A 21859-nucleotide genomic window follows, 5' to 3' on the forward strand; every position below is an offset into this window, starting at 1 on the left:
CACACACACACACACTGTGTCACAGCAACTGACCATATCTATACACACACACACACACACACACACACACACTTGGTCATGACTTCTGACCTAGATAGCATCTATGGGGCTTGATTAATGTTCTATTGTGGCTTTAGGGGATTTTTCCTTATGTTTTACATGCTGCCTTGGGGCTGTGGTGGCTCTAGCACCTCATCTGGAGGGGGTGGTAGACTATACTCCGAATCATCGTCTGAGCTCAAGCAGTTAACTTAAATTTTTGCCGGGTAAGGGAATACTTGTGCTGTACAAATGCTTAATTTGTTATGTGGATCACATTGGTTAAGCATTCGAGCTAGTTACCATAAAGCTAAATCTTTCCCATCATTTTGTTATGGCTACCCTATGGGTACTATCCCCTGATCTACCTCCTACTAGTTTTAGTTTTTAGCTAAAACTTACTCTTTGGCCCCTCCAAAAAACCTAGGGAGCTTTCTAATTCACTATTGCTACTTAGGTTTTTCACTGTGCTGTCGCGACAGCCATACTACATCACTACCCCGCGCAGACAAACTCGCATAAAGGAAAAGTGGCTGGCCCTGGCCTCCCTACCTCCCACTCATTGATGGAATCCTACCCAAATTACCTCTTACACTCTTCGATTCGAGGCGGCCGCGGCATCACCACTAATGAATATATGTCGGATTGCATCCCTGCTTCCTCCACTATAAAAGGTGAGGGTGTTTTCCCCTCACTTAGGCTTGGTCTTCCTAGCTGCTTGGAAAGTTACTTGGCACAGCGACTGCTCACAGGTTTTCGTTGATCTCATGCTCTGATATCTGACTATAAATACAGGATTAAAAGAAATTTTTTAAAGAAATGATCTTTTGGGATTCCTTTGTATTTTCACATTAGCAAAAGATCTCTCTCTCTCTTTTTTTGGTTGCTTGACTGGTAAAAGATGACAGTAAAGATGGTAATATGGCTGGTTATGCACTAACTCTGGTGATGATATTGATTTGGGCTTTTGTATCTGATACTAATCGATCCTCTGCTAAAAAAACTGGTGATGGTGTTGACTATGCAAAAAACTCTCTAGTTAACTAGAATACTGCCATATTCGAATACTGGTCTTTTTGGGATTCTTTTGAGAAAGTGGTTACTGGCTACTCACATTAATAAAGGGATTTACTTTTTTGTTGTTGGCTTCTTGACTGGTGGTGAACTGCATGCTGATATCAGATATTTCATGCATATGGTTATTATTCTGGTTTTTGACACTAATGGTAAGGATAATGGCTGAATGCCTGGTGGGGATGTTGGATATGCATGTAAGATTTTGATTACTGGAAGGTAAGTTGCTGGTTATGCTGCCATATTCTGATGGTTGCAATAGGATAGGATACATTCAACAAAAAAACAGGGGAATTCATACTTGAGAATTTGGCTTGGTCGAGTTGATTACTTCTTGCTTTTACCTTGGAAATTTGATTGCAAAGGGGAATGCTCTATGTCCTTTTTTGGTTGCTAAGGCAAAGAGATAATATATTTTTTTGCTACTAATATTTTGTTGGCATTGCAGTAGGATTTGGTATCATTTGTGATTAGAAGTACAAAATAAGATTCTCTCTAAAAACCTATATGGTTTGCTTGTTGGCTTTGTTTTACCTACAAACAAGGATTAGTTGGCATTGGAATGCAGTTTAGCCTCTCTACCTGTTAGTTATGTGTTAAAAAAAAGGGGGGGGGGGGAGTTTGTAATGGGCCTGGACTAGCCGGTCATACTTGCAAGTTACATGCCTAATCTAAAGGAACATTGCAATAGGGTACACTGGTTTTTTAATGCCAATTTCTGGTTCAGATTGGTTCACATCAGTAGCTGGTCTTACTTGCAAGTTACTCAGGCTTAATCTAAAGGAACATTGCATAGGGTACACTGGTTTTTTTGTATGCCATTTTCTGGTTTAGATTGGTTCACATCAGTATATGAGGTTTTTTGTCTTCTCTTTCTGGTACTAACTGATCCTCTGCTACTAGGCTGAAGTATAGTAGATACAAGTAGATTCCCGATACAAGGGTTGCTCGATATTTTAAAGTGTTGACAGTTACTCAAGCTTACTTTATGGTTGCTGGTTTGAGTATTGCATACTGGATCCTACTTGGATCCCTCTGTTTTTTATTGGTTTCTGACTGGATCCTACTATGATAACCTTAGTTAATATGATGTTTGAAAGCTTGGTAGCACTACTGGTTCTGCTACCGAAATGGGACTCTAGAAAAATATATGAATAACTCTAGCAAAAAACAAGGATGAAAAATCATGGAGACTTTAAATGTGCAGGACAATAGCTAGTTAAAATTTTTTAAGTTCGACATGGATAACAACTGATAGATTCTTTGAAGCCTGCCATACGTAGCCAAGTCTAACATGTCTGTTGTCTTGACTATATGGATGCAGGTGAGAATTCTATCTTGGCTTAAAGAGGGTTAACTTGCTGCAGTCCGACTTTGGAAGCATTTGATGCTACACTTGGGATAGTTTTTGATACCTTTGTACAAATTCCTTTGGAATGATACTTCATTCTTACTATATTATACAGTTTTGATTCAAAGAGTGAATTGTTTCTGTACATATCTTTGCCTTGACATCTTTAGCCAGTCGTCTTTTTGAACATCTTGTTCAATTGGTGTGTTATTTATTTAATTTAGCAGCTACACACACACCTCTAAACACCAAGCCCTCCCAGGAAATGGGGAGGACTAGGATGCTGGCTTTAGATATGTTTTTGTTTATAGGCCTTGAGTGACCTACTGTCTGTAATTCCTTAACTGGTCAACAGGTGTTAGGTGGTCTCTCCTTGACTATAGACTGGATCCCTCTCACGACTATTATAGTATTTATGGATCAGTCGTTTTTAAGTAGCAGGTTAATCCAATTCTACTTACCTTTGCTTTGACAAATTGGTTTCTTGACTATTACAGGTACGTGCTACTCATTTATTGAACAAGATGACTTTTTGGAACAAGATGACTTGCCTTACGTTTCTCTTTCAACTACTACTCAATGACAACCATACTTACTTCAAACTGGTTGACAAAGCCTTAAAACTCCTACAGGAGTGATGTCTTCCTTGAGGACTCTATCTACAGACAAATCTCCCGTTTTGAGGGCCACTCATATATATTTTTATATGCTTATGAAATCAGAAATCTCATCTTTCTAGTGAGGTAGTAGGCCCATACACAATGGGCCTACTGCCAAGACCCATTGTGTATGGCGCCTGGGTTAGGGCGGGTACACACACACACACACACACACACACACACACACACACACACACACACACACACACACAGTGTCACAGCAGATGACCATATCTATACACACACACACACACACAAACTTGGTCATGAATTCTGACCTAGATAGCATCTATGGGGCTTGATTAATGTTCTATTGTGGCTTTGGGGGATTTTTCCTTATGTTTTACATGCTGCCTTGGGGATGTGGTGGCTCTAGCACCTCATCTGGAGGGGATGGTAGACTATACTCCGAATCACCGTCTGAGCTCAAGCAGTTAACTTAAATTGTTGTCGGGTAAGGGAATACTCGTGCTGTACAAATGCTTAATTTGTTATGTGGATCACATTGGTTAAGCATTCGAGCTAGTTACCATCAAGCTAAAGCTTTCCCATCATTTTGTTATGGCTACCCTATGGGTACTATCCCCTGATCTACCTCCTACTAGTTTTAGTTTTTAGCTAAAACTTACTCTTTGGCCCCTCCAAAAAACCTAGGGAGCTTTCTAATTCACTATTGCTACTTAGGTTTTTCACTGTGCTGTCGCGACAGCCATACTACATCACTACCCCGCGCAGACAAACTCGCATAAAGGAAAAGTGGCTGGCCCTGGCCTCCCTACCTCCCACTCATTGATGGAATCCTACCCAGATTACCTCTTACATTCTTCGATTCGAGGCGGCCGCGGCATCACCACTAATGAATATATGTCGGATTGCATCCCTGCTTCCTCCACTATAAAAGGTGAGGGTGTTTTCCCCTCACTTAGGCTTGGTCTTCCTAGCTGCTTGGAAAGTTACTTGGCACAGCGACTGCTCACAGGTTTTCGTTGATCTCATGCTCTGATATCTGACTATAAATACAGGATTAAAAGAAATTTTTTAAAGAAATGATCTTTTGGGATTCCTTTGTATTTTCACATTAGCAAAAGATCTCTCTCTCTCTTTTTTTGGCTGCTTGACTGGTAAAAGATGACAGTAAAGATGGTAATATGGCTGGTTATGCACTAACTCTGGTGATGATATTGATTTGGGCTTTTGTATCTGATACTAATCGATCCTCTGCTAAAAAAACTGGTGATGGTGTTGACTATGCAAAAAACTCTCTAGTTAACTAGAATACTGCCATATTCGAATACTGGTCTTTTTGGGATTCTTTTGAGAAAGTGGTTACTGGCTACTCACATTAATAAAGGGATTTACTTTTTTGTTGTTGGCTTCTTGACTGGTGGTGAACTGCATGCTGATATCAGATATTTCATGCATATGGTTATTATTCTGGTTTTTGACACTAATGGTAAGGATAATGGCTGAATGCCTGGTGGGGATGTTGGATATGCATGTAAGATTTTGATTACTGGAAGGTAAGTTGCTGGTTATGCTGCCATATTCTGATGGTTGCAATAGGATAGGATACATTCAACAAAAAAACAGGGGAATTCATACTTGAGAATTTGGCTTGGTCGAGTTGATTACTTCTTGCTTTTACCTTGGAAATTTGATTGCAAAGGGGAATGCTCTATGTCCTTTTTTGGTTGCTAAGGCAAAGAGATAATATATTTTTTTGCTACTAATATTTTGTTGGCATTGCAGTAGGATTTGGTATCATTTGTGATTAGAAGTACAAAATAAGATTCTCTCTAAAAACCTATATGGTTTGCTTGTTGGCTTTGTTTTACCTACAAACAAGGATTAGTTGGCATTGGAATGCAGTTTAGCCTCTCTACCTGTTAGTTATGTGTTAAAAAAAAAGGGGGGGGGGAGTTTGTAATGGGCCTGGACTAGCCGGTCATACTTGCAAGTTACATGCCTAATCTAAAGGAACATTGCAATAGGGTACACTGGTTTTTTAATGCCAATTTCTGGTTCAGATTGGTTCACATCAGTAGCTGGTCTTACTTGCAAGTTACTCAGGCTTAATCTAAAGGAACATTGCATAGGGTACACTGGTTTTTTTGTATGCCATTTTCTGGTTTAGATTGGTTCACATCAGTATATGAGGTTTTTTGTCTTCTCTTTCTGGTACTAACTGATCCTCTGCTACTAGGCTGAAGTATAGTAGATACAAGTAGATTCCCGATACAAGGGTTGCTCGATATTTTAAAGTGTTGACAGTTACTCAAGCTTACTTTATGGTTGCTGGTTTGAGTATTGCATACTGGATCCTACTTGGATCCCTCTGTTTTTTATTGGTTTCTGACTGGATCCTACTTTGATAACCTTAGTTAATCTGATGTTTGAAAGCTTGGTAGCACTACTGGTTCTGCTACCGAAATGGGACTCTAGAAAAATATATGAATAACTCTAGCAAAAAACAAGGATGAAAAATCATGGAGACTTTAAATGTGCAGGACAATAGCTAGTTAAAATTTTTTAAGTTCGACATGGATAACAACTGATAGATTCTTTGAAGCCTGCCATACGTAGCCAAGTCTAACATGTCTGTTGTCTTGACTATATGGATGCAGGTGAGAATTCTATCTTGGCTTAAAGAGGGTTAACTTGCTGCAGTCCGACTTTGGAAGCATTTGATGCTACACTTGGGATAGTTTTTGATACCTTTGTACAAATTCCTTTGGAATGATACTTCATTCTTACTATATTATACAGTTTTGATTCAAAGAGTGAATTGTTTCTGTACATATCTTTGCCTTGACATCTTTAGCCAGTCGTCTTTTTGAACATCTTGTTCAATTGGTGTGTTATTTATTTAATTTAACAGCTACACACACACCTCTAAACACCAAGCCCTCCCAGGAAATGGGGAGGACTAGGATGCTGGCTTTAGATATGTTTTTGTTTATAGGCCTTGAGTGACCTACTGTCTGTAATTCCTTAACTGGTCAACAGGTGTTAGGTGGTCTCTCCTTGACTATAGACTGGATCCCTCTCACGACTATTATAGTATTTATGGATCAGTCGTTTTTAAGTAGCAGGTTAATCCAATTCTACTTACCTTTGCTTTGACAAATTGGTTTCTTGACTATTACAGGTACGTGCTACTCATTTATTGAACAAGATGACTTTTTGGAACAAGATGACTTGCCTTACGTTTCTCTTTCAACTACTACTCAATGACAACCATACTTACTTCAAACTGGTTGACAAAGCCTTAAAACTCCTACAGGAGTGATGTCTTCCTTGAGGACTCTATCTACAGACAAATCTCTCGTTTTGAGGGCCACTCATATATATTTTTATATGCTTATGAAATCAGAAATCTCATCTTTCTAGTGAGGTAGTAGGCCCATACACAATGGGCCTACTGCCAAGACCCATTGTGTATGGCGCCTGGGTTAGGGCGGGTACACACACACACACACACACACACACACACACACACACACACACACACACACACACACACACAGTGTCACAGCAGATGACCATATCTATACACACACACACACACACAAACTTGGTCATGAATTCTGACCTAGATAGCATCTATGGGGCTTGATTAATGTTCTATTGTGGCTTTGGGGGATTTTTCCTTATGTTTTACATGCTGCCTTGGGGATGTGGTGGCTCTAGCACCTCATCTGGAGGGGATGGTAGACTATACTCCGAATCACCGTCTGAGCTCAAGCAGTTAACTTACATTGTTGTCGGGTAAGGGAATACTCGTGCTGTACAAATGCTTAATTTGTTATGTGGATCACATTGGTTAAGCATTCGAGCTAGTTACCATCAAGCTAAAGCTTTCCCATCATTTTGTTATGGCTACCCTATGGGTACTATCCCCTGATCTACCTCCTACTAGTTTTAGTTTTTAGCTAAAACTTACTCTTTGGCCCCTCCAAAAAACCTAGGGAGCTTTCTAATTCACTATTGCTACTTAGGTTTTTCACTGTGCTGTCGCGACAGCCATACTACATCACTACCCCGCGCAGACAAACTCGCATAAAGGAAAAGTGGCTGGCCCTGGCCTCCCTACCTCCCACTCATTGATGGAATCCTACCCAGATTACCTCTTACATTCTTCGATTCGAGGCGGCCGCGGCATCACCACTAATGAATATATGTCGGATTGCATCCCTGCTTCCTCCACTATAAAAGGTGAGGGTGTTTTCCCCTCACTTAGGCTTGGTCTTCCTTAGCTGCTTGGAAAATTACTTGGCATAGCGACTGCTCACAAGTTTTCGTTGATCTCATGCTCTGATATCTGACTATAAATACAGGATTAAAAGAAACTTTTTTAAGAAATGATCTTTTGGGATTCCCTTTGTATTTTCACATTAGCAAAAGATCTCTCTCTCTCTTTCTTTGGCTGCTTGACTGGTAAAAGATGACAGTAAAGATGGTAATATGGCTGGTTATGCACTAACTCTAGTGATGATACTGATTTGGGCTTTTGTATATGATACTGATCGATCCTATGCTAAAAAACTGGTGATGGTGTTGACTATGCAAAAAACTGGTGATGGTGCTGACTGTTGCTTATACCATTTTCCTCTTTTTATTAGCGCACCCCCCCCCCCCCCCCCCCCCCCCCCCACACACACACACACACACACACAAGAAGAAGAGTATTTTAACATCATAGGAAACTATCCCAAGAGACCGTTAAGATGTATCCAACGAGAGAGAGAGAGAGAGAGAGAGAGAGAGAGAGAGAGAGAGAGAGAGAGAGAGAGAGAGAGAGAGAGAGAGAGAGAGAGAGAGAGAGAGACATTTCTGGCTTGTAGACAACTGCGCAAGGCATACTCTCCCTCTCATTGAAGTGTGCGAGCGGGAGCGCATGTGTGTGTGCAACAATGGAGAAGAGAGAAGAAGAGAAAACATGTGTTGTAGGGGCAAAAACTTACCTTGAATATACGAGCCTCTTATTCTATTATGTACATAAATAAATAAGTGTAGAGGGTGGGAGCCTAGCCTAATCGACCACATGGGGCTTTACCCCAACAACCTCCCACGTAATGGCTAATGTGTCCGTGAGGGAGAAAACAAAAGAAAATCGTACAAAACCTATACAAGGTCATCATCAAGTATGACCTCAACCAACGCCCATTGGCTCATTGAATTTCTGTGCAACCAACTTGAACTGTAGCTAGGAAGTGTAGAGCAATCGACCACATACTCCTCACCCAAGCTGCACACATTCCACATGTATCTCACAATATGTTGCAAAATTCCCCTTACGCTCAAAGCCAATATTAGCCACTATACGGCTGACTGCTCCCACTGCAAATGCATCAACCACACCTTACAAGTGAGGCAATCACTAGTAAGAACCTGGATGCAAACTAACCAAAATATGGCACAAATTGATGCTAAAAAATAACTAAAATAGCCCACATACCATTGCAAAACGGAGAATATCATCGCCAAAAAGCACACATCATGTGTATCTACATGGCAATACAAATGAGCATCAAAGCATGCATTGAACATGCATCAAATGAGCATCCCAAACCAGCTATAAAATCAACGCACAATCATGCCAAAATGCCTGCAAAACTCTCTTAAAATCTATGCAGTACTCTCTCCAAGTGCTTAATTGCACCAGTCAATGCACATAACCTGTGATGAATCTGCTCTCGAATCTCGATTTAGAGTGATTTCGGAGCTGATTTGCTACATCGAGAGATCTTAGATTGAGCTTGGTTGTTCTCTTGCTTTGTGCATTTTTTATTTACTCTCAGTGTGGGCTAAATTTTTCAGCAAATTTATGTGCATAAGTTGAGAACATGTGGTGGATATATGAACTCTTGTGAACTCATACATGGTCTGCGTATCACTCTGTAACTTCCAGAACACCTTGCAACCAGTCAGCCAATATCTCTCAAACCGTAGAGAATTTACAAAAACTTTCTTCTGCAAAGTTGTAGATTGCAAAAAAACAATTAGAAAAAGCCGGGAATGGGCATGAAACGAGTAGCTTTTACAGAGATCTATAAAAATTTGCAGTCCCAAATACACAACAAAATCAGTGTGGAATCTGGCAAAACTTTCAATTGAAAAGTTGTAGACCATGTCGTTTTTGGCAAGAATTGCTAGAAAATTGACTTTTTACTCAATCAAATTTCTACTGCAAAATAGTGTTGGAATTTTTTCAGCTTCATCACAATCTTTGCTACGACGTTGCAATGATGCAAGACCTTCACTCTGACTTCGATAACAGTTGAAGTGCATGAGCAAAAGTGTGCCCATGTGTGTGCAACAATGGAGAAGAGAAAAGAAGACAAAACCTGTATTTGCAAGGGCAAAAACTTGCATTGAATATGTGAGCCCCTTATTCTATTATGTACATAAAAGAATAAGTGTAGTGGGTGGACGCCTAACCTAACTGCCACATGGGGTTTACCAAAACACTCCTACCATGCACCTTGGGAGCTTGCACATGATATATAACTTTAATCGATATGTCAGAAGCACATGAATAGCTTGAAGGGCATCATGCCCCAAGTGTTGTTTTCTAAAATACATAAATTACATGATATGTGCATCAAGTCATTGGGATGATGAGCTTCAATATGATGGGTCATTTCTTAGACTGCATCATTTGCAAATATGCATAAGATGGGCAAGGAAAGAACCTCAAGGATGTTTTTTCCAAATGCAAAATGAGGCTCTTCTCCACATCTAGCCAATTATTCTTGCATCTTGAAGGTTAGTCATATTATGCAAAGTTGACACCTCCAGGGTGAGATTAGGGTCACGAGGTCTTCAAAAGAAGGGTTGATTTTTGCAACGCCTTTGGCAACATGGATTTGATGAACTTTTAACGACATAAAGGTTTCCTAATGGTTTCTAAATCCAAATATCGGCATTTATGTTTGCATTTGAAGAATTTCTACATCATAAAAGAAGTGATATGAATGGACAATGATAGATCCAAGCTTTATAAGTACCATGTTACTTACACATGTTTGTAGAAGAAAGTTTTCTTTTCACACCTTATAAATATCATGTGTGTCATGGAACCGTCGACCTCGACATAGCAAGCATTTAGACTCTCTCTCTCTCTCTCTCTCACACACACACACACACACACACACACACACACACACACACACACACACACCGTTGGTAGGAGCAAACCCCTAGTGGTTACACCATAATAGATGACAGCATGGAAATTGGAAGTGAGGCTCTCTTCTTATTTTTGTTGTGGTAGTTTTCCACTCGCGTGCTGTCCGCCACGACAAGCCAGTGCTGAAGACCGCTTTATACAGGTAAGTGCTTCAACGACCATAGAGACGATGTTGAAGGTGTGAGATGTGAGAAAGCGTGCTGCATTTCCGCTGAAGACCGCTTTATGGCTTCAACGACCATAGAGACGATGGAGGTTGAAGAACTTAAAGGCGATGAAGAAGACCTTCATGCTGGTATATTTCAGAATCGTCGATGCAGTTGTCTGCTTTTCTCTTTGCTGAGTTGTTTCTATTGACAGGCCTTATGATCCCGTTACCTCTCACCAAATTAAACCTGCCAAGCACCGCCAAGTAAGTGAGCTGTTATATTCAAATTCAAAGTCTCCCTAATTACTGATGCTTGAGCTGGAATATTCAAATTCAAAGTCTCCCTAGTTACATAAAAGGAATAGTGATATCGCATTCAGGATCCACCTCAGCAAGTGAATTGTCGGTTGAGACCTGGGCCGCCTTGACTGCTTCAGTTTTGGACCCAAAGGATGTACAAAACAGGGATAACAATGTGAGAGCTATGTACATATCAAGGTGGCCTGTATAGGAATGCAAAATTAATTACTGGGAGGTGCACAATAATGCCATGTGATGTGACCATGATCCAGACTCAAAAGAACTGAAGATCTCAACCACGTGTAAAGAATGAAGCATCTATGCCTCTCCACTGCTGAAGTGGGACCTGCTGAAGTATTCCACTAGCTGCGCAGAGTATGTAGTAGCTCAGTTTAAATAGCTGTCAAAGTGGTGGATGTAAGAGAAGATTATGAGCCCAGAATGTGAGCATAACGAGCCTTCCACACCGTCCAAAAATAGATGTTGCAAATTGTAGTGGAAACTCTCTCTTGTTGGTAGAAGTCCAACTGATGACCTACATCTGGAATCATCTGTAAATAAAGTACGGTCTATATCCCAATGAAGTAATCATGAAGATCGGATCTGTCAATGAGCCCTGGCAAAAAGTGTGTGACCCCAGAAATTGCAAAAGCCATGCAATTCCCCTCCATGTCACAAACCCATCATGAATGCCCACTCAAACAACAAATTGCCTTGCACATTTGCTATGCATATGGGCAAATCCAGAAACAGTATTCTCTCTCTCTATCTCAATTTGCGTAGAGAAAAGCAAACTGCCGTAGCCCGCATATTGCGCCGCAATTTACAGATTCTTGCCACGTCATCATCACGGAATTCTGGTCTGTTGCCCTTTTAGGGTTAGGGTTAGGGTTTTTGCTGTTTTAGGGTTCTGGCATATTTTAGGGTTTGCAAGTTTTAGGGTTAGGGTTTCCTGCATGCTCGCGGACAGCGCCTCATCACTTTGTGACATACCCCCCTCTTGAAAGCATTTCGATTATGCCTGCAAAACAGACAGAGGCCATAAACTGTCTTAGCAGACACTGACTGTTAGTACCTACGTACTAGGAATACACATCTAGCACATGTAACAATCAACAGTCACATCACATGACATCACATGACATTCAACATTCATTCGGATCTTAGACCATGATTTATCGGCAATTGTAACAGACTTGGACACTCCAAGTCAAGAATCTATGGCGATAACACTCAATAACCACTTCAAAACAATTCACAGTTCACAATTGATTCAACATTGGCCCGGCAGACTTCCGCGCCTAGAGATATTGGCACCAAAGATTGGCGCCCCTTTCGGTATTTCTTTTTGTATTAATCTGAGTTCAAAGTACAAGAGTGCGGGCAGGCGCTCACACTCAGACTATGTGTCCAGATGCTTTGAGTTGTGAGAGGCCTGCTCACATATTTAAAGTTACAAGGGATGCCAAAAGCAGAGCCCCAAAAGCTGAAAATCAGAAGCCCATAAATAAAGCAAAGGCTCTTTCTCTCTCTTGCTTATAAAATAAAGCAAGTTCCAAAAAGCTGTCCAATCAAAAGCTTTTAAAATAAAGCAGAAGCTTTTTCTCTCTCATTCTTCTATGCTTTTATAAAATAAAAGCAAAAGCTTCTCTCTCTCTCATCTCTTGCATTGAGTAAAAGCAAAAGCCAAAATCTGCCCAGCTTTCCGTAAATCACGCTGGCGACCGTAGAGCAGGCCACGTGTCAGCCCGCCACGTCAGCAAATCAGGGTTAGGGTTTCAACACAATTAGGGTTTCGGGCAGAATTAGGGTTTTTGATTTTAGGGTTAGGGTTTCATCAAAATTAGGGTTTCGGACAGAATTAGGGTTTTTGATTTTAGGGTTAGGATTTCAGCAGAATTAGGGTTTCGGACAACCACGTCATCACTTTGTGACATAACCCCCTCTTGAAAGCATTGTAATCGCCCTTGATTGCCTACAAAACAGACAGAGGCCATAAACCGTCTTAGCAGACATTGACTGTTAGTACCTACGTACTAGGAACACACATCTAGCACATGTACCAAATCGACAGTCACATCACAGGACATCACTAGACATCACAGGACATTACATGACATTCAACATTCATTCGGATCTTAGACCATGATTTATCGGCAACGTAGCTAGCAATCGCATCTAGATCCAATCGGGACCTCATCGATGTCCGATTGACTAACCCCTATTGCAACCATGTCTATTCGAGATCAATCAGAGCAAAATGCTGCAGTCATTTCGTCTATCAGTTCCTGCACTTACAAACAAGTCAAGAACAAATCAGTTTCATATTTCGGAATTCCATTTCATAAAGCCATCCAGCAAAATACTGTCAGCTCTCAGTATCCCTGAAGCTCAAAGAGACATCAATGACTCTAGTATTCAAAAATCAAGGCATCTGTTGACAAAGGAGCGGAGTAACTCACCTCTTGTGCAAACCCACTGCACCAGATCTCCTGCCAAGCTGAATTCTGGGTTCCATTTGGAGTAGACTATGCTAAACCAAAAGCTTTAAGGTAAAGATTCACATTCCGAGGAATATCTGCTAGGTCTTCCTCCTCCATTCGCTTCGCATCCAATGCGAAGTAGGTCTTGAATTTAATCAAGAACCGTCACTTCGCTTTACCTTCTTTCTTTCTTTCTTTCTATGCCAATTTCTGTTCTGGAACGAGTATCTGCTCGTTTTCATCCAATTCGAGTTGTTCATCATTAGGTACATCGCCTTCAAAAGGCTTCAAGAGACTCACATGAAAAACATTTTGAATCCTCCAAGTATTCTGGCAGCTTCAGTCCAAAGTAGATATCATTCATCTTTTCGGAAAATCTGGAAAGGTCCACACTATTTCACGTTAAGCTTTCAAAGAAGCCGCTCCTTTCCCTTTTTTTTTTCTTTCTCGGGCGTGCCTTCCTATAATATAAGAGCACCCAATCCTTCTCCTTCAATTTCAAATCGCGTCAATGGCGATCTGCTGCCTTTTTCTGTCTTTCTTGAAATTTCTGCAAAGCCTTCCGGACCAAGTCCCTCGTGAACTGGTCGGCTTCAAAGAAAAATCTTATCTTTTGCGCTAAGGAAGGGTAGAACCTTTGTAGCAAACTCAAAAATCTCAAATGGCATCTTCCCCATCAAAGAGTCAAACGTGTTTCACTGAATTAGCAATCTCTGATTGCCCGTCAGTCTGCCGGTGGAATGATGACGAGAACTGCAACCACGTGCCTATGTTCTCCCCAAATAGCCGTCCGAAAACAAACTCGTGAACCTAGGGTTCCTGTCTGAGACAATCGTCTCAGACATGCCATGTAATCTAAAGACTTGGGCAATAAACAATCGTGCCCACGTTGTGTTCTCAGGAGATGAAATCCATTGCAATACTTTCTCAGGGCGGGTGGGTATGGGTAAAAAGGCTGTAACTATCCCTTTGCTTTATGCCTGTCAAACTTGACCTTCTGGCATACCAAGCAACTGCGCACAAACTCGTCCACATTCTTCTTGAGTCTCGGCCAAAAGACATATCTCTCTACCCCTTTCAAGGTGGTAGCAATGCGGCGGTGACCCGTTAAAGGCGGACAGTGGCATTCGGTTAGAACCTTTTCCCTCAACGGTTGTGTAACGCACAACATGGTTTTCCTCATCTAGTAGCCATCCCGAATGGAATAGTCCGCTACTATCTCCCCTTTCTATATTCAATTGAATATATCTGCAAAATCTGTTCTATGGCGTACTGACCGACCATATCCTCGAAGTTCCTATGATGTATCGTGGAAATAGCCAGAACCAACGGCTTCTGGGACAGTATTTGCCACCAATTTTTTCTGCCCCTGCACATGGACAATCCGGAAGTAAACTGTGACAAGATGTTTGCCCACCGCATCTGCTTTTTTGATAGCTGCTTCTATGACAAGACGTAGCATAAACTCCCATCATTTGTGAAAAACCGTAAAATCGGCTCCGAGTAGGTAATGTTGCCATTGAATAATAGCATGGATAGCTGCCAAAAGCTCTTTCTCACAAATGTGTGCTGTCAATTCCGGCCTTGAGAACAATCGGCTCTCGTAAGCAATGACATAGGCCTTCTTGCATTAAGACCGCATCCAGACTACGACCACAAGTATCACAATATACTTCAAACGACTTCTGCAAATCCGGCGAAGTCAAAACTGGTCCCGTAGTCAATTTCTCTTTGAAAGTTTGAAAGGTAGTCACCTCTGTGGGTCCCCACGAGAAAGGGACTCCTTTCTATGTCAAGATATGCAAAGGCGAAGCAACCTTTGCAAAATTTCGAATGAACCGCCTATAGTACGAACACAGTCCCAAGAAGCTTCCAACTTCCTGGACATTCTTCAAATCGGGCCAATCATGGATAGTCTCTATCTTGGCCAGATCCATTTGCACTCTTGCTGAGACAGTGTGCCTAAAAGTGTATCTCTGGTAGGAAAAAATTCGCTTTTCTTTGCATTTATCACTAACTTGTGATCTTGTAATGCCTGAAAGACATGAAGCAGATGATCTCTATGTTTTGCCTCATTCTTGGAGAAAACAAAGATAGCGTCAAAGAAAGTTCCAACAAATAGCCTATACTCTCGAAAAATCCTGTCCATTCTGATGATATCCACTCTTCAAATCAATCCTGCTAAAACACGAGGATCCCTGTAATCTGTTGAGTATATCATCGATCCTAGGAATCGGAAATCTGTTCTTGATGGTGATTTTGTTGAGAGCTCTTAATCGATGCACATTCTCCAAGATCCGTCTTTTTTTTTTTTCAAAACCAACACCACTGGAGAGCAATACGGTAGAGTACTAGGCTGGACAAGACCCTTTTCCAAGAGGTCTTGCACTTGGTTCATAATCTCTTCGTTCTGGGCTCGGCTCACATGGTAAGGTGGCCGATTCGGTGGCGTGCTTCCAGGTATCAGATCAATGGTATGATCCTCAGGCCCTCTGAAAAGCAATCGACATGAGTGTGGAGAAAAATCTTGGCATTCTTTGTTCAGGTCAAAACATATTTGACCTTCAATCATCATTCAGTTCTCTCCCAAAAAATGAGTAAAGAAACTGAAGTCCATTAAGTACAATCTCTAAGCCCTTCATTTGTCAAAGTCGCATTCTCGGCCCGGTAGTCAACCACGGCGTTGTTGTTGTTGTGGTACCAAAGTTTGCCAATGCTCGGTGTAATGGCAACATCCCTCCGGGTGCCACTCGAACTACCTCCGCCTGTGGCCTCAGCCTGTCGGGCGTAATTCCAAATCAAGCCGCCAATACAAGCAATTGGCCTTGGCTCCCTCAAAAGAGCTTCCTGATCTTTCCCTTTGCCCTAAAAGCGACAAAGTTTGTACTTTCATTCCTTTGATTTGGTTCGGGTGCCATGTAATGTGGTACCAATTTTGCTTGTTATCTGCCTTTTCTGCCACGTCCCTCAGCTGCTATAGAACTTTCTGGCCTTGCTTCATCCTGTTGATTCGGTGCCTTGTTAGGGCACTTCGTGGAGATATGTCCAGTTTCCCCGCATCCAAAGCACTTCCCCTCCCTGATGAAGCGAGCTCGCTCCTGAGGAGTAAGCTTGGGTCGTGTATCTTTCTTTTCTGGGTTGCTCTTCCTCTTTCTACTTTCATTTGTCGAAGTCTGTTCGGCTCTTTGTGTCACGATCTCATCGGTGGGGTAGGTCAAACTGCCAGAGTGAATGGCAAAACTCTGTTTCGCATGACTCATCAACTCCTGAATAGACTCATCAACTCCTGAATAGAAGCTGACTTCTGTTCCAAGCAGTGATCTCGGATCTCTGTAGGTAGACCCATGGTAAACCGCTCAATCTGTTCCTTGAACGAGATCTTCTTAAATGAAGAGGCGGGTAGAAAAGAGCTCCAGAATCTCTCCCTTCTTAGTCATCCGAACATAGTTGCCACGGAGTTTCGAAACGTTTCATTTGAAACGAGTTTCAGAAGTTTCGAAACGGTTTCGTCCGAGAAAGAAATGCCAAAACACAAGTTTCATGCAAACTAAAGAAATGTAAGTAAGTTTAAGTGGTATAAGTTGAGATCTATGTTTTAAGCATTACCTTACAATTAAACATGAAAAAGAGGGAGAATAGGACTAACTTTCATCATTAGAAGCAAGACAGAAGCTACATTCATGACATTGAGGATTTCATGACCAAAACAAAGAACAAGAGGCTTTAAGGTTTACATGTAACATGAGCTCTACGAGTAACAAATCAAACAGGATCAATTGTCAAATTCTCCTCTTCCTTCCCCACCTCCTCCTCATCCTCATTTTTTGAATCCTCATCATCATTGGCTGAAGATTCATGAAAGGTCTCTTGCGCTGCAACATTAGTAGTAGCTGTCTTGGCTCTACTAGTAGTTGTCTGAGATCGTGTAATATGAGTAGGGGCTCAAAGCTCCTCATGCGAAAACTTACGAGCCTTGATTTTACCTTTGAAACGTCCAAACTCATACAGAAACGTTTCGTACGTTTCATGAGTGAAGAAACGCGTTTCTTGGCAACTATGCATCCGAAGATGGTTCCAAGCAGTTTGTATATCGCGTTCATACTCTCGAGTCAACCGAGAAGAAATAAAAAGCCTCTTGAATTTCAGCCATTTAATTGGCGCAGTCTTGCTTAATAGAAGCGTGGACCACCAAGTTCGAGCATTCCCCTTAAAGTAAGAGGCAGCTCTCCGAATCTTAGAGTGCTTTGAGTAACACCCTCCCGCGAAAGCGATGTCAAACTGCTGTACAAAAGACAAAGCCTTCGAAGCATCTCTGTAACCAAAAAAAGTGTCAAATTTAATTGACTGTCCACCTTCCTTAAACTCTCGGACTTTCTTGCTTTTGTCTTCCAAAAAGTCATACTGGTTGGCTTTATAAAAATTCTTCTTTTTTGCATAAAAGTTGCTGTCGTCAGAGTCTGAACTTTCTGTAGACGAGTCCTTTGTAGAACTGTCACTCAGGGGGCGAGATTTAGACTTCTTTGCCTTTTTCTTACCCTTTCCGGAGCGTTGCTTCTTGCTTCGCTTTTTGCCTTTTCGGTCTTCTTCGCTCGAGTCAGATGAGCTAGAAGAACTATTAGAAGAAGAAGAAGAAGAAGAAGAAGAAGAAGAATTGGGTACTTCTTCAAATCGAACACGCTTCTTCTGTTTCTTTGCTTTTTTTCAAATGTCGACTGACGACCCAAATAGCCCGGGAAGTCAGTGCCCTTCTTCTGCTTTTTGCCGTGCTTTTTAGCTTTGTTCTGCGCGTCAAAAAGCTGAGCAATTCGTGCATCAACCACCTCTTCTAATTCCTTCTTTGTATACTTCTTGTGAGCAGAAGGTTTCTTGAGAGCGGGTTTTGGGGGGTGGTTTTGTGGTCTTCTGCCACTGCGTATGCACCTCATTGAAAGAGGTCTCACTCATATATTTTGCAAATTTTGGGTCCTTCGCAAAAATTGAGCATCATCTTTGTTGCATCGCCGATCAATCGTTGACGCTCCATCTCTTGACGCTCCGCCGGAGTAGGCCGAGGCGGGCCATACTTCTCACGTGAATCTTCGTTGTGATCCCCTCCCGCATCTCCGGATTTAGAGGGAGTCGACTGATCCTTGTCTGAAGCCATAGGTGCCGTGGAAAAAATAGGGATCGGATTTCCCGTAGAAGAGAAATCGGTTGTGCTCTGATACCACTGTAACGGACTTGGACACTCCCAAGTCAAGAATCTACCGCGACAACACCAAATAACCACTTCAAAACAGTTCACAGTTCACAATTGATTCAACACTGGCCCGGCAGAGTTCCGTGCCTAGAGATATTGGCCCCAAAGACTGGCGCCCCTTTCGGTATTTCTTTTTGTATTAATCTGAGTTCAAAGTACAAGAGTGCGGATAGGCGCCACTTAGACTCTGCGTCCAGATGCTCTGAGTTGTGAGAGGCCTGCTCACATATTTAAAGTTACAAGGGATGCCAAAAGCAGAGCCCCAAAAGCTGAAAATCAAAAGCCCATAAATAAAGCAAAGGCTCTTTCTCTCTCTTGCTTATAAAATAAAGCAAGTTCCAAAAAGCTGTCCAATCAAAAGCTTTTAAAATAAAGCAGAAGCTTTTTCTCTCTCATTCTTCTATGCTTTTATAAAATAAAAGCAAAAGCTTCTCTCTCTCTCATCTCTTGCGTTGAGTAAAAGCAAAAGCCAAAATCTGCCCAGCTTTCCGTAAATCACGCTGGTGTCCGTAGAGCAGGCCACGTGACAGCCCGCCGTGTCAGCAAATCAGGGTTAGGGTTAGGGTTAGGGTTTTAGGCAGAATTAAGGTTTTTGATTTTAGGGTTAGGGTTTCAATAAAATTAGGATTTCGGACAAAATTAGGATTTTTGATTTTAGGGTTAGGGTTTCAGCAGAATTAGGGTTTCGGGCAGCCACGTCATCGCTTTGTGACATCAATGTAGCTAGCAATCGCATCTAGATCCAATCGGGACCTTATCTATGTTCGATTGACTAACCACTATTGCAACCATGTCTATTCGAGATCAATCAGACCAAAATGCTGCAGTCATTTCATGTATCAGTTCCTGCACTTAAAAGAAGTCAAGAACAAATCAGTATCATAATCAGGAATTCCATTTCATAAAGTCATACAACAGAATACTGTCAGCTTTCAGTATCCCTGAAGCTCGAAGAGACATCGGTGACTCTAGTATCTAAATCAAGGCATCTGTTGACAAAGGAGCGGAGTGACTCCCCTCTTGTGCATCCCACTGCACCAGATCTCCGGCCAAGCTGAATTTTGGGTTCATTTGGAGTAGACTATGCTAAACCAAAAGCCTCGAGGTAAAGTTTCACAATTTGAGGAGTATCTACTAGGTCCTCCTCCTCCATCCACTACGCATCCAATGTAGGATAGTTGTTGAACTTAACCAAGAACCGCCTTCGGACTTTACCTTTATTCTTCGTATCCTTATGTGCCAAAATCTGTTCAGGAACAAGGATCTCCTCGTTTTCTTCCACTTTGGGTTGCTCATCAGGCTTCCCATCATAAAGCACATCACCTTTAAAAGGTTTCAAGAGACTCACATGAAATGGATTGTGAATCCTCCAAGTATCAGGCAGTTTCAGTCGGAAGGAGACATTATTTATCTTTTCAGATATCTGGAAAGGTCCGTAGTATCACATACTAAGCTTTATAAAAAGCCTCTCCTTTCCCTTTTCCTTTCTCAGGCTTGCCTTCTCAAAACGTAAGAGCACCCAATCATCCTCCTTCAATTTCAAGTCGCGACGATGGTGATCCGCTGCCTTTTTCTGTCGTTCTCGAGATTTCTGCAAAGTCTCGCGAACCTTGGCAAAAGACGTATCTAAGTCTCGCGTATATTCATCCGCTTCAAAAATCTTATCTTTCGTGCTTAGGAAGGGTGGAACCTTCGTAGCACCTTCAACAATCTTAAATGGCGCCTTCCCCGTCGAAGAGTGTATTGTGTTATTGTAGGCAAATTCCACCAAAAGTAAGTACTTTTCCCATTGAGTCTTCTGATCTGAGATATAAGACTTCAATAAATCTAGAACCACTAAATTGGCAATCTTAGATTGCCCATTAGTCTGCGGGTGGAACGATGACGAGAACTGCAACCGCGTGCCAATGTTCTCCCAAATTGCCTTCCAAAACAAACTCGTAAATCTGGGGTCCCTGTCGGAGACAATCGTCTCAAGCATGCCATGTAATCTGAAGATCTGGGCCACAAACAGTCTCGCTAAGTGATCCGGCATGACTGTCTTCTTCACTGAAATGAAATGAGCCTGTTTGCTAAATTTGTCAATAACAGTCCAGGTACCATCGTGATCACTCTGTGTTCTCGGGAGATCAAAAATGAAATCCATTGCAGTACTTTCCCAGGGGCGTGTGGGTATGGGCAAATGCTGTAACAATTCCTGTATGCCTGTCAAACTTGATCTTCTGGCATACTAAGCAACTACGCACAAACTCTTTCACAACCTTTTTGAGTCTCGACCAAAAGAAGTCTCTCTCTACCCCTTTGATGGTGGTAGCAATGCCGCGGTGACCCGTAAAAGGTGGACAATGGCATTCAGTCATAACCTTTTCCCTCAACGGCTGTGTAACGCACATCATGGTTTTTCTCATCAAGTAGCCATCCCAAATGGAATATCCCGCTACTGTCTCTGTAGACATGTAGTAGTGTTAGTGTGTATACGCGCTTCACCAGGGGTACTTTTCTCCCACTGGGTTTTTCCCCCTGGACATCCGGTGTGAAAGGACACCTTATCTCTTAGGGTTTCATATAAGCTTTGTAGCTCTGAGTTTGTATATACACTATTATTCCAATACAGAGAGTCAGACTACAGAGATCTCGTACACAAGCTCTGTGTCTTCTCCTTCTCCATCTTCTTCCTACTCTGAGTTGCTGTCTTCCTTCTGTTTCCTATTTCATCATCTTCAACAATTGGTATCAGAGCGAGGTGATTTCCAGAGCCTCTACTTGCGTTTTCGCGTCCGCGCGCGCAATCGCAGTTTTCAGGCAGTTTTCGGAAAATTTGCTCGTGGGAGCATCCTCGACGTTCCGGGAGTATTCTGATCAGGTGACCTGGGGTTTTACCCCCCTTTCGAAGCCGTTCGAGCCCTCAGAATTTTGTTCTGAGCAGCGTAGCAGAAGTTACTTTTTGGAGGCGTTTAGATCAAGAGGGTGTGCTTTTTGACAGATTTTCTTCAGGTAAACAGTTCTTTTGGGAAGCAGCTTGTCTTAGCTTTGTGCTGAGATTTTGTGTAGAGTTTTGCTTGGATTGGAGAGGAGATTTGTGAATCTCTGAGGTTCTTTTGCTCTCTTGTGTGCATCTACAGTATGGCTCAATCTACGGAGAAAGAGATTTTTGGTGCGTTTACATCCGAAGACAAATTGGATGGTACCAACTATTCTCTTTGGTCTTTTATGGCCAAAAATGTTTTGGTTGGTAAAGGATTGTGGGATTATGTATCTGGAGATGAAGTTCGTCCAGGTAGCATTGCACCTGCCACGCCTGGTCGTGGTGCAGCTGTTGGTGCAGGACCCTCACAAGTCACTCCAGAGCAAAAGAGATGGGATACTAAAGATGG

The 21859-nt window shown here is 41.9% G+C and overlaps 1 protein-coding gene across 3 annotated transcripts in view; it reads left to right on the plus strand.

Annotated features, from left to right (window-relative positions):
• The first annotated feature begins 10321 nt into the window (after positions 1–10321).
• The window catches only part of NMNAT (nicotinate/nicotinamide mononucleotide adenyltransferase), a 58878-nt gene continuing 47340 nt past the window's right edge, over positions 10322–21859 (plus strand). Inside the window, exons 1-3 of one of the 3 annotated variants that reach the window (XM_086516101.1) lie at positions 10380–10457; positions 10560–10610; positions 10676–10727. In XM_086516101.1, coding sequence (XP_086372227.1) covers positions 10565–10610; positions 10676–10727 — 98 coding nt within the window. In that variant the 5' untranslated portion in view covers positions 10380–10457; positions 10560–10564. Of the gene's footprint in view, positions 10611–10675; positions 10728–21859 lie in introns of all 3 variants that reach the window. The other 2 variants (XM_086516102.1, XM_086516100.1) reach the window with 2 other exon arrangements.

This window comes from Adiantum capillus-veneris, chromosome 7 (genome assembly GCF_014529385.1).
Source record: "Adiantum capillus-veneris isolate H3 chromosome 7, ASM1452938v2, whole genome shotgun sequence".
In the NCBI taxonomy this organism is placed as follows: domain Eukaryota; kingdom Viridiplantae; phylum Streptophyta; class Polypodiopsida; order Polypodiales; family Pteridaceae; genus Adiantum; species Adiantum capillus-veneris.